This window comes from Electrophorus electricus, chromosome 23 (assembly GCF_041902795.1).
Source record: "Electrophorus electricus isolate QZ-2024a chromosome 23, ASM4190279v1, whole genome shotgun sequence".
NCBI lineage: Eukaryota > Metazoa > Chordata > Actinopteri > Gymnotiformes > Gymnotidae > Electrophorus > Electrophorus electricus.
In genome coordinates, this window is record NC_137519.1 from 5,788,642 (window position 1) to 5,805,436 (window position 16,795).

The 16,795-nt window shown below is 43.8% G+C and overlaps 1 protein-coding gene across 3 annotated transcripts; it reads right to left on the bottom strand.

The window, feature by feature from the left end:
• Nucleotides 1-27: 27 nt before the first annotated feature.
• Nucleotides 28-12,348, bottom strand: capn2b (calpain 2, (m/II) large subunit b). 3 transcript variants are annotated; one of them, XM_027016643.3, is made up of 21 exons: nucleotides 11,990-12,328; nucleotides 11,449-11,518; nucleotides 8,370-8,488; nucleotides 7,937-8,070; nucleotides 7,365-7,533; nucleotides 7,142-7,225; nucleotides 6,669-6,754; nucleotides 6,388-6,456; nucleotides 5,976-6,136; nucleotides 5,591-5,760; nucleotides 5,095-5,106; nucleotides 4,775-4,986; nucleotides 4,333-4,369; nucleotides 3,927-3,992; nucleotides 3,646-3,703; nucleotides 3,494-3,558; nucleotides 3,247-3,315; nucleotides 1,446-1,524; nucleotides 1,121-1,237; nucleotides 909-967; nucleotides 28-813 (listed from the first exon to the last, which is right to left on the bottom strand). In XM_027016643.3, the coding sequence occupies exons 1-21, from the start codon at nucleotides 12,224-12,226 to the stop codon at nucleotides 790-792; spliced, it is 2,097 nt and encodes a 698-aa protein (XP_026872444.1). In that variant the 5' UTR covers nucleotides 12,227-12,328; the 3' UTR covers nucleotides 28-789. The 3 variants fall into 3 exon arrangements, 2 of the variants coding, with proteins under 2 accessions (XP_026872444.1, XP_081562287.1); XM_081706161.1 differs by lacking the exon at nucleotides 5,095-5,106; XR_003411072.3 differs by lacking the exons at nucleotides 28-813; nucleotides 909-967; nucleotides 3,646-3,703 and having other exon boundaries at nucleotides 1,176-1,237; nucleotides 11,990-12,348.
• Nucleotides 12,349-16,795: the final 4,447 nt, after the last annotated feature.

Below are 16,795 nucleotides of genomic sequence, written 5' to 3' on the forward strand. Positions count from 1 at the left end.
GCCACGGAATGACTGACAGTAGACGGGTGAAATACGCTCCCCATTCAAGAGGGAACGTCAGAAACATGTTTAATGGGTCTTAGAAAAGAACATCCAATTAAAACACATTACACAGGGGTTAAGATAATTGCTCCACAACAGTACCCCTATAACCCACACACCATTTTAAAAGAAGATTGCAATAAAATCATGCAGCACAAAATAGTAAACAGTAAATTAGGGCAATATCAGATACATGGTGTAATAAGAGCTTCCCCACCATTAATATAAAACACTACAGCAGTGTGAGCTGCAATTTATCCCCGATCCCCTTGCAAGTCAGTTAACATACAGGATGCTTAAGAGAACTGTGAATTGAACAGATTCTCATCATCCTCCCCTCCCAGGTTTCAAGGTCAGCAGCTATGACAGTACTCCCACTCTATTATGGAGTCACTGGAATTCCATTTCTCTTCTACTAGAACGGTTAAGACTTCGGTCTGCAAAGACCATTCCTGGTATGTCAATTGGAAGTCCAAAAAGTCCACAGTATAAAAACTTAATCCACCATCTCAGATGCTACGGCTGCTTAATTGTTACGGCTCATTGTGTCACAGCAACAGTAAATATAATTTTGAACCTTGGCCTAATTGTATTGTAGGTATTTACAAAAGGAACTCAAATATCACTGTAAATGGAGACCAAGCTTAACAGTACTGTGGGATCCATTTTCACTGTTTTGAAATTCTGAATGCAAGAAGCATGTTTAAGCAACACAAGTGACTCATCCACTGCTTTCAGGCAGGGGTCTTAGATCATGGTTAGTAGCAGCCACTGAGGGAGAGAAAAAAAGAGAAAACATTTAAATAAAGCACATGCAACAATTATTCATTCCATTTTTTAAAAAAGGTAAAAGTGCTCCGTCTAACCATTTGGAAGTCGATCTCCATGAAGCCAGTGCCGTGTGGGTCACACTTTTTAAACATCCCTGAATGTTGGGAGAGGAGAGATTAAACAGCATGTTGAGATTTCTCTGGTAATGTGCTCTTAAACTCGTCAGTCAAACCCTTCACCACTCAGTGATGTCTTGTGTATTATAATTGTGCGCATCCCGAGGGGTACGGGATCAGATCTCACTCACGGAACATCATCTCCAGGCGAATGAAGCAGGCCACAAAGTCATCAAAGTCGACGGTCAAGTCCGGTGCAGCGTAACGGGCCACCAACACCTGGAAAATGGTGTCATTCAGAGTGAATCCTGGAAAGGAAGAACACATGCTGTCACGACTGCATGGAATGCCATCTGTATTGTGTGAGCAGGCCCGCGCGTGTTCTCGAAAGCGCACTTGCATGCGTCTTCCTTGTTGTAAATTTGGGCTGACTCGGCACGTGTACGACTGTTGCAGTGAACTTGCAATGTGCATTCCAGCTGAGTGTGTGAACAGTGGTCATGTGACTTGACTCACCCGCTTCCTTCAGAGTGAGACGCAGCTCTGGACTGCTTATGGTTCCAGAATGATCCAAGTCGTTATTCTTATAAATGTTCTACAACAACCACAAAGAAAAGGAGGTTATCTGCAAATGCAAACAAGTTAGTTGCTTCCTCAATCACTTTCAGTCTTCGGCAACAGACTCCAGTGGAGTCTTAAAATAATGCTCCAATGTCTTATCCTTTAAACAGTCCATGTATCCCATATATCAAACTGCCTTTGCATTTGTGTACACCATTTTTCAGAGAATCGCTGGTCTGAAAATCGGTGCATTTATGCAGATGTGTCTGATATTACATCAGTGACAATGCTACATCAAACTGGGCTGCTAAGGACCAGACACTCTGCTGGTCCCAACAGAGCTTAGACAGTGTCAACTAAACGACAGAAATTCATACCGAACTCGTAAAAATATTTTACGAATGACTCCTTCCTCTATTTACACAAAGCATCTAAAGTGCCGGCGACACAGGACATGCATGGTTGAGGAGACATACATACTTATCAGTAAAGTACAGAGTCGCTGCACCCAAATATATGGCACTTGAACTCATTATTGTTAACTATGAATGTCACGAATGGCCATCCTCCTGGCATCAGTTTCTTTAGTTCCTCTGTCGTGCCTTTCCTTCACTTCCCTGATCCGTTCCTTGGTTTCGTTTTCTCAGCCCCTCGTCTGTTTCTCACTTCCAGTCCGTATTTTAGTCCTCCGTTATGCTCGCCTTCGTCTGATTATCCTTGATGGTTTTTGTCTTGTAGTTTGTTGGTCATTTTGGCAAGTTACGTTTGTTCTGTTGTGTTTAAGTTACGCTCGTAGGACTGCTGCCGCCATTGCTTTTTCGTTTGCGTATTTTTTGCCGCAGCGTTTCCATTTGCATCCTGCCTCTTGCTTGTTCCTGATACTGAATAACCAACCGTAAAACGAGAATGCAAACGCAGGAGGTGGCTTATTAAGCGAGGGAAACACAAACGCGGAGGGTGAAATAAACCGAGGCAAAAATAATACGCAAACGGAAATACAATGGCGGCGGCAGGCCCACGAGCGTAACTTGCCAAAATGACCAACAAACTACAAGCCAAAAACCAGGGCTAAAATGCCCAAAACCATCAAGGATAATCAGACGCAGGTGAGCATAACAGAGAACTAAAACACGGACTGGAACTAAGGAACAGACGAGGGGCGGAGAAAACGAAACCAAGGAACGGAACAGGGAAGTGAAGGAAAAAGAGACACGACAGAGCAACTAAAGAAACAGTGATGCCAGGAGGGTGGCCATTCGTGACAAAGAATAAAATGAACATTTGTCATCTAAATGATTTAAATGATGGTTTTCTGTGTGTAATGACATGCCAGCTGTGTGAATCACATTTAATAATCACAATTGTTTTTACTTCCAAAAACTGAAATTAGTTGTACTCAAGTTAGTAACTGGGAGATATACGGGTTTTTTTTAGCGTGGTGATGTTTGTGGTTAAAATCCTATGGTGAGATATTGGACATGTGCCTGCTTGACATGAGAAATGCCATGTTTCACTTGCGTTTGCTCTAAGAGCAGGTCTGAGGAGCCTAAATGGGTTCAAAGCTTCCACTGCGCCAGTGGTTTTTAATGTTGCACTACCTGTCGCAGCACTCCACCCACTTTGTCGCAGCTGAATTTATTTCGGTCCAACAAATTAATGGACAAGTGGCATGCGCACTATGACATTAGCAAAATTCAGAATTGGGTGGCTTTCCCGCCGCAGGGCAGACACGAAATTAAAGCCCCTTGTGTCTCACCAAGTACTTCTGGATCTTCTTCCACAGCGTGGCGAACTCGCCCAGGCCCAGCATACCATCCCCGCTGTCCTGAGTCCTGAGTCAAGGCAAATGGTCCGCTTGGCCAGATGGCGCTTTATGGCACAGACAACATAGACTCCCCCTCTCCGACCCCAAATGCGAAAAATGGGATACAGTGATTAAGAGCTGGGTGATCATTTTTTAAAAAAGGATGAACACAACATTGATTGTACAACTGGAAGGATACATCCATGAGGTTGACCAAAACCCGGCATGTCTCCAGACTGAAGCCTTCTGTCTTAATGTCAGTTCCTTAAAAAAAACAATAACAAGTAAGATGAAAATTCATTGGCTTTCTGATCAAGGCAAGAGCAGGGAGTATAAAGAGAGCACACATACGTTTTGCAATGATTTTGTTTAGGATCGTCCTAAGCTCCTTGGCAGAGATTAGCATGTCCTGGCAGAACACAACCCAAAACAAATCACAGCTAATAGCATTTAAGATAATTAGCATAATCACATTAGCATAAGCATAGCATAGCATATTATTATTATCCCAATCAACTAATTAATTAATTGGGGGGGGGGAGGCGAAGTATCAACTTGGTCAAATTAAATGGTAACACGACATGATGTTAACGTTAACATTAACATTAAAGGAATTGTTAAATGAAGCTTACGCTTCCTGCAAGCTTCACGAAGAGACTCCTGAAGCTTGCATCCACTTCACTGTCTGACACAGTGTCCTGAAAACAAAAGGGTCATGACCTCAAGCTAGTTTATAGCAGTGTGAGCCAAAAGAACTGTCCCCTGGTGCTACTGCACAGTAGTCTACACCAATGTTTACATATGCCTAACATTGGCTTACCCTTTAAAGACATATGCACAGTAAACAAGTAGAACAGTCAGAACTGGTATATTACATGTGCTATGAATGAACTAGTAAGACACAGTCAATGTTGAGTTTTTGTACATAAACATTATCATTATGATTTTCATTATGCAAATATACAAAATGGCTAAAGAAGTATTTCTTAGGTGACATCAGTAGAAATGTACTATCTGATAAAAAAGGTAGAAACTCACATTTTCTAACTTGGCATCGATTGGGTCATCACACCGCCTGCAGGGGAAAAGCAAATCATGTTATCATTGATAAAACCTTCCAAAAAGTACACACACATACACACAAGCACGCATGCATGCATTCATACACACACACACACACACACACACACACACACACACACACACACACACACACACACACACACTCACTCACACTCACACACTCACTCACACACACATACATACAGACTCACACGCTCACACACACACTCACACTCACACTCACACTCACACATGCATTCATGCGCGCACACACACACACACCCATATTATATTATTTTGCACATTATTTTCCAAGCCTGTACTAAGTCATAGAATATAACTAAGCAGAGTAATTTTTTCTGTGAGTCTGTATATGTTCCTGGTAGTAATGTGGAGAGATGGGATTGGGTATGATTACTGTGTCTCGGTCATCTTCTCGGAGAACACACGCAGGCAGAAGTCTCCATCCTTGTTGGGCTCGAAGGTGGAGGGCACGACGAGGTACTCCCCCGGGGGCAGGTGGAAGCGCGTGCTGACCTCCCGCAGGTTGATGAAGGTCTCAGAGCGGGCCGTCTGCCCGTGTGTCAGGAAGAAGTTCTTATCCAGGCGCACATCCCTCTGGCCAGAAAACTGCCAGACAAGAGAGCCAATCAGACGACAGGAAGAAGCATTAGTACGGAATGATGGTAAAGACTTTAACCCAGTACAAAATGAGGTTGGTTGCTCATTAACTCTTACCTGTTGAGGCAACTGTGGGAACAGGAAAAAGATGGAAAGGTGTCAGGTTCATATATGCAATATTTAAGAATTATATATACACTGGCTTCTTCTTTTAGTGTAAAGTACTACAGCACAAAAGGATGCAACAAGAGTGTAACAGCCTTCAAGCTTCCCACATGAAAATACTCTTGATTAATTATTGTTTCTGTTTTGTCTACGCACATGCTATTGTGGCCCAATTACAAGGAGTCATTTCCTCTCCACCCCATACAGGCATCTCTACCTCCTCCTTCCTGCTCTCCTCCCCTTTTTGTTTCCTCCAGCCCCGTTCCTCAGACCGGCGTTTCCTGGTCCCTGTCCTGGAAAACTCCCGCTCTGTGTAATCATAGCCCCTCCCTCTGCTCCAGTACTCCCAACTCAGCTCATGACGGGTGGCATAACCGGCCGTGCAGGAGCAGAGGTAATGTAGAACTGCGATGGTTTAGTCCAGAAGCCGCACCCTCTGCCCACGTACCGTATAGATGGCGTAGCCGATGGTTTCCATGTCCTCGCCCTCCTTGCGAAGGCGGCGCCGGTTCTTCTGGATCAGGCCCATGACCAGGCTGCAACCCGCCTGGTTGTCGTTCGGGTCCTTGTCCTCCTCATCCAGCTTGATTACGTACTGCGGGTTCTGCCAAAACGATTCTGCAAAAATTTAACATAGGGTTGACAATACTTTACTCGGTAGGTGTGTGTGTGTGTGTGTGTGTGTGTGCATATGAGGCCCTGATATATATGACTAAATTTTCTTGTGATTTCCATTTTTTATTTTGTCTGAAATGATTGAATATGACATGACTAAAATTAAAATTAGGGTCAAAACAGTGAAGGCCAGTGACAGAAGTAGCAGTGGTGCTTACGGGCGTAGTTCCTGCAGCCCCCTGCCGTGGAGCCCCGCCTCCAGGTGCCGCTGTAGTTACACACGCTCCAGGGCTTCACATCATCGCTGGTGATGGCGTCCGGGGTCAGTGTGCAGATCTCAACACGATTGTACTGCCGCATGAATTCTGAAAACGACATCCTTAACGCACACACGCGCACACACGCACGCACACGCGCACACTTGATTAAACTCTGCATGTTGAGAGAGAGAAAGAGAAGAGGCCTTAGCACACTACATTATGCAATAAGCAGGTAACAGATTATTTATGCACCATTTATTCCTTCATTATTTCGAAATACGTCTGATATGAAAATGCTTTATTTTTGCAGGGCTCGGGATGTAGAACGTGCTGAGCTTTCCACAGAAGACGTTCCAGCTGTGAACATTACCAGAACTCCCCATCCTCAGCGTTGTTGTTTGGCCGCTCTGAAGGATCCACGTAGCTCCATTCAGACGAGCTGCAAAAAAAAAAGAGACAAAAACAAAAGAAACATGCATTTGTTATTTACCACATCAACAATACGACTACACACATCACACATTCAATATTTATCATAAGAACGCCATTGCTCGATATGCTGTCTGCCGTTTTTGGTCTATGTTTAAGCATTAAGGAAACAACAGGAAACAGCATTTCAGCAGTTTGGGAGGTGCAGATGGTGTACGCTACTTGTCGCTCCAGGCGCCTGTCCACTCCACTTGACCCCAGGGGTTCCGTAAGCGCACGAGCTTCTCGAGACCGCCACGGTAGTGTACCTTAAATACATACACACATACACACACACACACACACACACACACACACACACACACACGACATATGCCCTCAGACCAAAGTCACCAACACATTCACCTGCCACCAACAGGCCAAACAGCAGCATATGAAAACTTGCGCACACACAGACACACACTCACCCACACATGCACCCATCGCCACTCCCGCATACACTCGTACAAATACAGGAACAAGCACACAGACAATACTCGCCATTTTAACAGATTATCATCTTCCTTCAGAATCAGATTTCTGCACATAGTAAATACCATCAACGGCTAAATCTGGGTCTGCCAAAACTGCTCCTGCATTATTAACAGTAAACAACAGCTCCAGCTCTGAGTCATTCCTTAGGTTTGTGTGTGTACCTCTGTGGCCCCGGTGAGAGAGTAGGCGTGTCCCTTCACCAGCTTCTGTCGGGTGACGGCCTCAGAATCAGCAGCACTTGTGATCTAGGAATCACACACACACACACACACACACACACACACACACACACACACACACACACACACACACAAAGTTGGTTCCACTCAGGCTCATGGAAGGTATTGAGGCCTGAATGCGGGGGGGGGGGGGGGTGCGCCTCACGTCTATGGAGCAGCCTAGCAGAGCTCCGGCCTCCAGCGCTTTCTGGATGATCTGGAACATGTTGGTGGGTGCCTTGCGTAGCTCGTAGCTCTCTGCGATGCCGCCTGTGAAGTCCTCGAAGCCCTCCGAGGTGGAGCCCCCAGAGAGGGCCTCATAGCAGCCATTCACCCTGTGGCAGAGAGCCGGGGTCACGTGGGACACGGCTGGCATTGCAGGGTTGGACTATGCCACCCTCTCAACTGTCACTCAACCAATGCATGCGTGATAAAGTGTCCAGCAAACTCTCCAAGGTGTGTTGCCACATCTCATGGGCTGATTTTGCAAAAGGGTACAGAAGTAACCAGGCAGCACAGCTTCCAGTTTCGACCTGTCTCCTTTTAATGACCTGTTACCTTTTTAAACTGGCTTGCCCCTAATGATCGGCCAAATCAAACTCTGACTGCTAATTTTCAAGTTAAAGTTTGTGCGTGCTTTTGTTGAACAACTCTTTTGGTTAACAACATTCACCAAGCTAAACTGTCAGCAATATTTTTTGTATGTACATGACACCCACCCCACCCCCAAACTCTCACTTAGCATAGGCCTTCTCCATCAGGGCGCTCCAGAACTCCGTGCCTTCCTCAGAGTGGACAAACAGAAGCTTGCCATCCTTCACTGGCAGCCGATCGTCAACGACAACGTCCACCCACTCGCCAAACTGCCAAAACTAAAGGAGGGAGGGTGGGGTCAGGTTTTAAACCATCTGATGAGCCAAACAATAACACCAAACACTAGCACTAAGGGCAGAAAATATTCATGTTCAATGTTCATTCAGTCACAGCCCCTACATGGTAGGACCACATTAACCACCAGGGTTTGGCCTCAATCCCTACAATTCAGGTAAAGAACAAAAAACCCAGACAAACTGTCAGCAGTTAGCTGATGTAGTTGAGCTGAAATGGAGTCTAATTGAATTTTGTGAATTTATGGAACTGGTCCCAACTCTGGCAAGACAAGCTGCAGCACCTGAAAGTGAAAGATGCCGGCGTAGTTGTCCCCAAAGGACTGGTTGCTGGGCACCACCCTGGCCATCACATCCACGTTCTGAGTGAGAGAGGCAATGGCCGCCAGCAGCCAGCAGTCCCCTGAGAGAGAGAGAGAGAGAGAGAGAGAGAGAGAGAGAGAGAGAGAGAGAGAGAGAGAGAGAGAGACAGACAGAGAGAGAGAGACAGACAGACAGACAGAGACAGACAGAGAGACAAGTAGAGAGAGAGAGAGAGAGAGAGAGAGAGAGAGAGAGAGAGAGACAGACAGACAGACAGAGAGGGAGGCAGGCAGAGAGAGAGAGACAGACAGAGAGGGAGGCAGGCAGAGAGACAAGTAGAGAGAGAGAGAGAGAGAGAAACAGACAGATCCAGAGAAATGGACAGAGCAAGAGAGACACAAACAAACAAAGGCAGATAGACAGAGAGAGAGAGAGAGAGAGAGAGAGAGAGAGAGAGAGAGAGAAAGAGAGAGAGAGAGAGATACAGACTGCATGTAAAATGACCCTGATTTGCATACACAAATCTCAGGCTATGGCAGAAGTACCCCAGTCACAAAGATCCAACCAGGACACGGTGAAACAGCAGGAGGTTCCTGCTGCCACTCACACACTCTAGGCCACTTCCAGAGGCCAAAGAACAGTGACGTGAAACACATCTACCCACGACTGATAAATAAGCTCCACGTTTTTAAAGCGGCATGTTTTTGTCTTTAATTTTTGATGTTAACCCTGCGTTTATCACCATCTTCACTTCCCTACTCCAACGTCACAATGTCACATGGCCACTTCATGAACACCAAGCCTGCTTAGCTGTGCACGAACCACAAAAACATCAACGCCTCTGCCACATGCTGACTGTGCCTTAGGCAGCTCACAAATTGGCCACATATTTGTTAGACTTTACAAGAGCCCACGGAGATACCGCTGGCTAGCTGTGCTGGAGCTGTTGGCTCAGCGCACTAGAGCGGTGACCTTCTGGAAGGTGTAGAAAGCAGAAACCTCCACGCTGCCTGACTTCGGCTATGTGTGAATAAGGCTCAAACAGGAATTTCAGTTTTAAGCCGTGAGAAAACTATATGGTTATGTTTAAACAATTGGTATAGAAAACAAGTTATTATGGTAACTATACATTCTTCAATGTCTCAGAAATATTTGGATGCCTGGAAGAGATTTCTGACAGCTGCTAAAGGCTCAGACATGTAATGGTTGGTGTCCCTCATGTGAACTTTATATGAGTAGCTCCTGATTTCTTGCATAAGTAGTCTACTCTGTCTTGCTTATATGCACACATATAGAGTAGAGGGGGAGAGAGAGAGAAAGCAGCCAGCTTTCTTCTTTATCTTTACCATGCCATACACTAGTACTAAATCTCTAGAGAACTATTCACACACTCTTGGTGATAAGTGTTGAAAAGATTGTACATATAAAGTCAGAGCCTGGCTCTGGGAGAGATTTAATATCCACCATGACAAGACATGCTAATCCCTGTACAGAGCACACCCCCTTCCCCAGGCAGCCAATCAAAATGCGCTTGTCTGTGGTCACAGAGTCATGCAAATGCTGTATAGTTCCTGCTAAACAGAGCTATACAAGCAGGGATAAAATGTGTATGCGTGTATGTGTGTGTTTAATGTCAGCAAAAAAAAAGTCTCTTATTTTTCCCACACAGATCACATTTCAACAGTAGTGTAAGAGATTTCTGTGCAAGATTATAGCTGCCAATCACACCTCTAATGCAGCCTTTCTGAGCTGACACACATTCAGACAGCCTGCAGAGCTCTGCATTGTCTCACTGTCATAGGCCCATACTGAGGCCTGTTACGTGTTTACATTGAATAACGATTAATGTGGTTAGACACTCCCACTGGGAAAAAAGGGGTTGCCTCTATTCCAGTACCCAAGCATTGAGTTAAGTGCTGAAACATGACTGCCATGTTACATGATAATTTAGACCTGCCATTAGACCTTCAACATTCCTGTTCATGGTTGCTTTGATGCTAAACAGGTCACTGAGCTTTCGTGGAAAGGATTAACTCTGAACACTTGTAATAAGACAAACGTGGACGGCCAGAAAGACAAGTGTGGTTCCCAACCCCTCATGACTCACACTGCATACTGAACTTTCAAACAGTGGCACGCCCAAACATCCAGGTAAGCTTTTCTATGTGAGTTCTGTGAACAGTGAATACCTCAGAAAAGAACAAATACTTCTCTGGGTCTGTCACCTCAGTGAGTGTTTGTATGTGTCCAGTATCTTCAGCCTGGACTATAAGTTTACTGTTGGTTCTTGAGGTTTGTTTCTCATCACTCCCAGCATTCACGTCTAAGCGCCCTGAAACTGAACTTCCATAAAGCTGCATCATGACAGTGACTAAATAAAACAAGGTCAAAATCAATCAAGTTTGATTAAACTGTTTTGTGTCTGTCACAGGACTCCATATCTAAGTGAATAACCAAATGGAAACTTTAGTTACTATCACCAAATAATCTCCCATACCTACACACAAAACATATTTGTAATTTTATTTCTTAATCTGTCTGAATGATATTAATTATATTACATAAAAATACTAGAAATATTACATGTACATGCAGGTATTGCACATACTCCTGCCCTTGCTCCTAAATGGATCTACTGTTCTCAACCTCTGCACAAAAGGATGGTGACCGGCAGGAACAAGCGCTTCTGCGTGAATGCGTGTGTTTATGAGAGAGAGGTAGGGAGAGATGCAGAGGACCTATAACCCTATAACTGCCAGGACATCAGGTTGTTAAGCACACCCAAATACTAGTGCGATACATAAAGCAGTCTGTTAAACTCGTTTGGGAAGTTTACGGCAGTCGCTAAAGGTGGGCATTATCACTTTATTTGTTTTGGTTGGAGTAGCTCGTGTACGTGCGTGCGCGTGCGCTCGCCCGTGCCCGCGCGCGAGAAAAGGATCTGTGACGCTTCCTGGCTCAGAGACGATTTGAGGTCAAGCACTGCTCGAAGCCAGCAGTCCTTTACTGAGATTTACGTGGGTCGTTTGGACCTTCATCTCTCGGCATGCCTCCACTTACCAAGGGCTCCTTGGCAGATATCGGTCCTCGTAGCTCCGCCGACGATGAACTGGGGACTGGAACACAACTCCTACAAGACACACCAAACAACTCAGCCTGCACATAGGCGCGCCTTGCACACTTATGCCCGTTTATCATCACTCCATGTCGCCAGCTGAAGCTGTCCTTGTTCTGACGAGGATTTGGTACGCCATAAAAGACAGTGACATTGACTGGTAAATGCTATTAATGTTGGAACGTGTATAAAACGGCACTGTTTATGTATCCAAACAATACTACTTACAAGGTAAACAAATAGGTTCATGTCAAAATATAACCCCCCGCACTATTCAGGCCACATACCTCCAAAACGCATCACATCACAATTCATTTTCAATAGGGTCTTATCTTCTCTCCTAAAGTACGATCTTGCTTTTATCTTAAGGCCGTTACGTGTGCCTGAATGCGTTTCCTTGTATCGTCGATTAAAAAATATGACTTCTAAACAACCGAATTTAGGGAGGTTCCTCAAGGTTGGCCATTTTACACTGGGACAACTTACTCCGGGTCGCTTCCATTGCACCCCCCTGGTTTTGGATGAATTCGGTCCAAGCTCTTTGAAGCCCAAAGATTCAGGTGCGGCCGGGAAAGTCGGATCCGAGAATAACTGTCCTCGACTCAGAGCCTGGCTCCTCAGCTCCTCGAAGTCCTGGTTGAGGTATTTGATCGCGTTCGCGTTTGTGCCAAACCCCGCAGCACGGGCTCGCCTTTTCGCCAGAGTCGATGCGATTCCAGCCATTTTTCAGTTTCTACTTCTGGAGGACAAGTGTGCAAAATGTGTGAACGCTTTGGTTCCAGATGTGAGTTAAGCAACTTTGATTCTCCGCCCTAAAGTTTTGGGCGTAGCAAGTTATTACGTGTTCATTGTAGTAAGGCGGAAGAAAGACCTACTTAGGAAGTGCATAAAAGGAGTTAAAGATCTAAAGCATAGTGCCAGTCATTTTATAAGGTAACAAACGATGCGAACAGATACAGTTATTAATGCTTCGAAATGTTTTGAGTAACTTTTGTCATCTACCTGATTGCCGTATTTCCCTGGTTAGTATCGACCACGTTTCTGATCATTTCCCTTTCCATATAAGTTTAAAAACCAACCCTTTAATTTGATCAGTCACATTAGACAGCTTTTTTTTCGCGAAAGTCTTAATTGAATCTGACACGACTGTTATTGATTGTTCAGCTCTAACGAAAATAATACTTAGTTTATGTATTTGTTTATCTCTCTATGTAGCTGGATGACATCCAAACGTTTTGTCGTAGGGGAGATTCTGATTTTCTATTGCATAAAATACTTTTGTTACTACCAGAGTTATGTCGTCGTGCAATTTTGCAGAGTGCACACATCTGGACCACTCAGAAGGATGTTTTCATGACCTCGTTACGGGCACCTCTACATCAGTCTTCGCCTCTTTTCTTTATGTCGGTATGTTAAATAAGCGTTAGATTAAAAGATAGTTGCTATGGAGCTATTTTAGTGCCAGAAACTAACAAACCGAACGTGTTTTACAAGCTCCCTACTTGTCGCAAACATACATAGCCTACTTGCGAATATAATAGTAAGCTTAATAAATGGCTAGGAGGTCTTTGACATGGAGAAAATGTTAGGGGGGGAAAGCATGGAAACTGGTTTCACAATTGTTAAATACACTTAAACAAGTACAAATTGCTCACTGTTGCGTTAGTACGTCGTCCTTACAGATACGAGGCGGAAAGAGGTAACAATGTTTTGCATTCGCTTTCCAACAGAGACCCCTACTGCCCAGTAATTGTAGGCGTCCCCTTTCTCCTTACGCATGTCCTAATGCACCAAACCAACCAGGACAGAGCACCTGGGGGTGCCTCTATGGCCACCGCTGTCCAGATTGATCACAGACTCGGGGTTTGAGCTGAACTTATCTGGAGAAACTACAAACGCTCTATGTACTGTCTCATCTTCTCAGGTCTTAAAATGCATTTGTAGGTTCCAATTTTACATGACATGGGCAACATACCCCATCGTCTGATATCAATGTTCGGCGCATCTCGTCTCAGATTACAGATCTCCACCTTTGAATATAGTTGTTGAACATTTGCATCCTGAAAGAGATATCAAGCAGTAATGAGAGTCACAGGTAGAAAGATTTAGAAAGAAATCTGTTTAATGTTGAGTGTTCCTGCACTAGAAACATGTGGCAGTCTGGGAGCAAGGCGTTGTTCAGTGACAGAACTCACAAGAACTCTCCATCATCTGCGGCATGATTGAGTTTGGCCTTCTCCCGTAGAAGGACCTGGTCTCACTCCTTGGACCTGGGTAGGAGAATAAGTACATTGGTCCCAGTATCAGTGTCAAATGACAGTTCAGTGAGAGGCACATTTGAATTGACACACTCACCTATCACTCCGAGCGCTGCTCCATTCCTCATGGCCACCAGGGGTTCCAGAGGCAGACCAGTATATTTTGCTTCAGTGTATGTTTAAAGCAGCACAAATAGTTCTGTATGTGTGCTTCAGTATATGCTTACACTCACACTCATAGAGGTGCTCAGCTGCGACTCCTGTCCTGTTTCATATTTGTCAAACTTGGCAGGCTGATACAGAATTGCTTGTAGGTTTAAGTGTAATACATTTAATAAACTCTGGGTAGTCCAGGCTCAAGGACAAGCGATCGACAATGGTCGATAACAGAGCTGACAATAATCCAGGCAGACAAACCTGTAGAAGAACAGGCAAACAGACGATGTTGCGGGAAACAGGCATAGGTCAAATAACAGGAAGTATATTGAAACATAGAATTCTCAGAAATGTTGGGCAAGCAAAACAAGACTTTGTGACAATAATGGGAAAAGGTATGTATGTACAAAGGCATTGGGGAGAAAGTCGGGTTCAACTAATAATGGAGATTTGGATCAAGCAGGGGGATTCTGGGTAATGTACGCAAGAAGCTGGTTTGAAGTGGAAGGCGTGACGATATTAAAGAGGTTGGGAGGAGCACTGCTGAGCTTGTAGCATTCCTTAATGCCTCCGGTGACATCTTCAAAGCCTTCAGTCGCCGAGCCTTCAGAAATGGCCGTAGTAGCCATACAGCCTGGCAGACAGGACAGTCAGGGCCAGCCTGGCAGCTGTGTCGCTTTTCTGTCATGCCTGAATTGTGCGTGGAGTCAGAGAGACAGCAGTGAGCAATAACTCACTCACTATGTCTTGGTCCAAAATCAGACACCAGTGGCAGCCATCAACCAGAAGTCACCTGTATGGTGTTTTTACTCTGAGAGCTGAGACCTGTTCTGGCAGATGCGCGTCTCCTTCTCATGCGCGTCAGGCAAGGAACGGCTACTCACCTAACCCTCCCTGACAGAGGTCAGTCCCGCTAGCTCCATCAGTGATGAACTGAGGGTTTGAACACAGATCCTAAAAAGCAAAGATAACAGATAATACAAAACCAAACGAGAAAAACTAAAAGGGAAATAGCAAGATTTAATACTAAACTCTAATGCAGTTTTGAAGTACAGCATTAACTATTTCTTTTTTATGTAATAATTATACAAAGGTTTACAGATATTTGAATATTTGAGAATATATATATATATATATATATATATATATATATATATATATATATGAATTTCTCACACTTATTTATCCAATAATATAGTTGAATTTTGCGTTTGTAAGCAAATGTATAAGTGCTAATTACAATATTGTTTTTCATTATTTTGCCAGAATACCTTGAACATGGATAGTATTTTAATTATTTTAATTATTTCTGCAAAGCCATTGCTACAGTTCAATGTGGAAGAAGTACCTTCTCAATGCCTGTAGATGGCAGTAGATATGCTTTGTGCTTTTGAAGATGTCAATTAATTAATAACTTTATAAAAGGGCCTTCTTCTTCTTCTTCTTCTTCTTCTTCTTCTTCTTCTTCTTCTTCTTCTTCTTATTATTATTATTATTATTATTATTAATAGTAGTAGTAGTAATAGTAGTAGTAATAGAAGTAGTAGTATATACTAGCATGTTCCAGTTACAATGTATGTGACAAATAAACCGAACTTGAACTTGGGGGGGGGACAACCATTTCACTGCGTGTTATACTGTGTATGACTATGTATGTGACAAATAAACCAAACTTGAACTTGAACAATATTGGGATGTATCATGACATAAATTGTCAGTACCTTACCCTATCAGAGATGCTGGTCAGTGTTGATGAACCTTATCCTCATAAAATCTGAAATGATGAGCGTAGTAACCCCCCCCCCCCCAATCATCACATGTCTTCTGGAAGTAAATGTGTGACCAGACCCACACCTGTGGAACACTCTCCTCTTTTCCTTTATTGCAGATACACACTACATAATACGCCAAGATCTGGCCATTTTATAGTCACTAGTCAAAACATAAATTGACCCAAGATGACCTTTAACCAATGTTAAAGGCGTGGAGGCCTTTTCCTGGCTTTGCTGGAGTATGGCCGAGTTTGTTGCAGCCCAAAGACTTGGGCCTGGTGGGAAAAGATGGTCAGAGATGGTCCACCCACCTGCCACTCGTCCCTTAATGCCTTAAAGTTTTGCTTTTGATCCATAACTGAACTCTGAGCACTGCTCCTGTCCAAGGCTAAAGAAAACACCACAACAGTTTCCTGGATTTTCTGTATTGTGTAAAAAAAAAGTGTAAACTGTATAACATTACTGGTAAGTTTTTCCCTTCACTCTGCTGAGGTTATATGTTTTGGCCCAGACATATGGCTCAGTATCATCAATGTAGCAGTTTAAACTAGCACAGTGATTATGCATAATGTCACTAGAGGTATATAAAGAAAAAAGCAGATGCCCTAGAACAGATCCTTGTGGGACACCATAGCTAACCTTGATGTATGCTGAAAAGTCTCCATTTATGTTAAACTTGTAGTGACCAGCTAGATAAGAGTTAAACCAGAAAAGGGCTATTCCCCTAATCCCAACAACATTTTAGAGTCTATCTAGTAAAATGTTGTGATCTATAGTGTCAAATGCTGCATTGAGATCAAGCAATATAAGCAAAGAGACATGACCCTGGTCATAAGACAACAACGGGTCATTAACTATTTTAATCAGTGCTGTCTCTGTACTATGATGAGGCCTAAACCCTGACTGAAACATGTCATGTATCTGGTTCTGATTCAGGCATGATCTTAACTGCTGAGCTACAGCTTTTTCTAGGATATTGGAAATAAATGGAAGGTTTGAGATCGGCCTGTAGTTGGACAGCTGATATGGGTCTAGGTCAAATAATATGAAGCATATTGAAACAAAGAATGCTCAGAAATGTCTGAGGCTAAAAATGACACCACATG

Coding starts and splice junctions, on each gene's coding strand:
- capn2b (XM_027016643.3), bottom strand. CDS start 12,226: ATGGCTGGAATCGCATCGACTCTGGCGAAAAGGCGAGCCCGTGCTGCG. Junction 11,519..11,989: donor TGCAATGGAAGCGACCCGGA/GTAAGTTGTCCC, acceptor TGTGTCTTGTAG/GAGTTGTGTTCCAGTCCCCA. Junction 5,761..5,975: donor GGGCTGCAGGAACTACGCCC/GTAAGCACCACT, acceptor AAATTTTTGCAG/AATCGTTTTGGCAGAACCCG.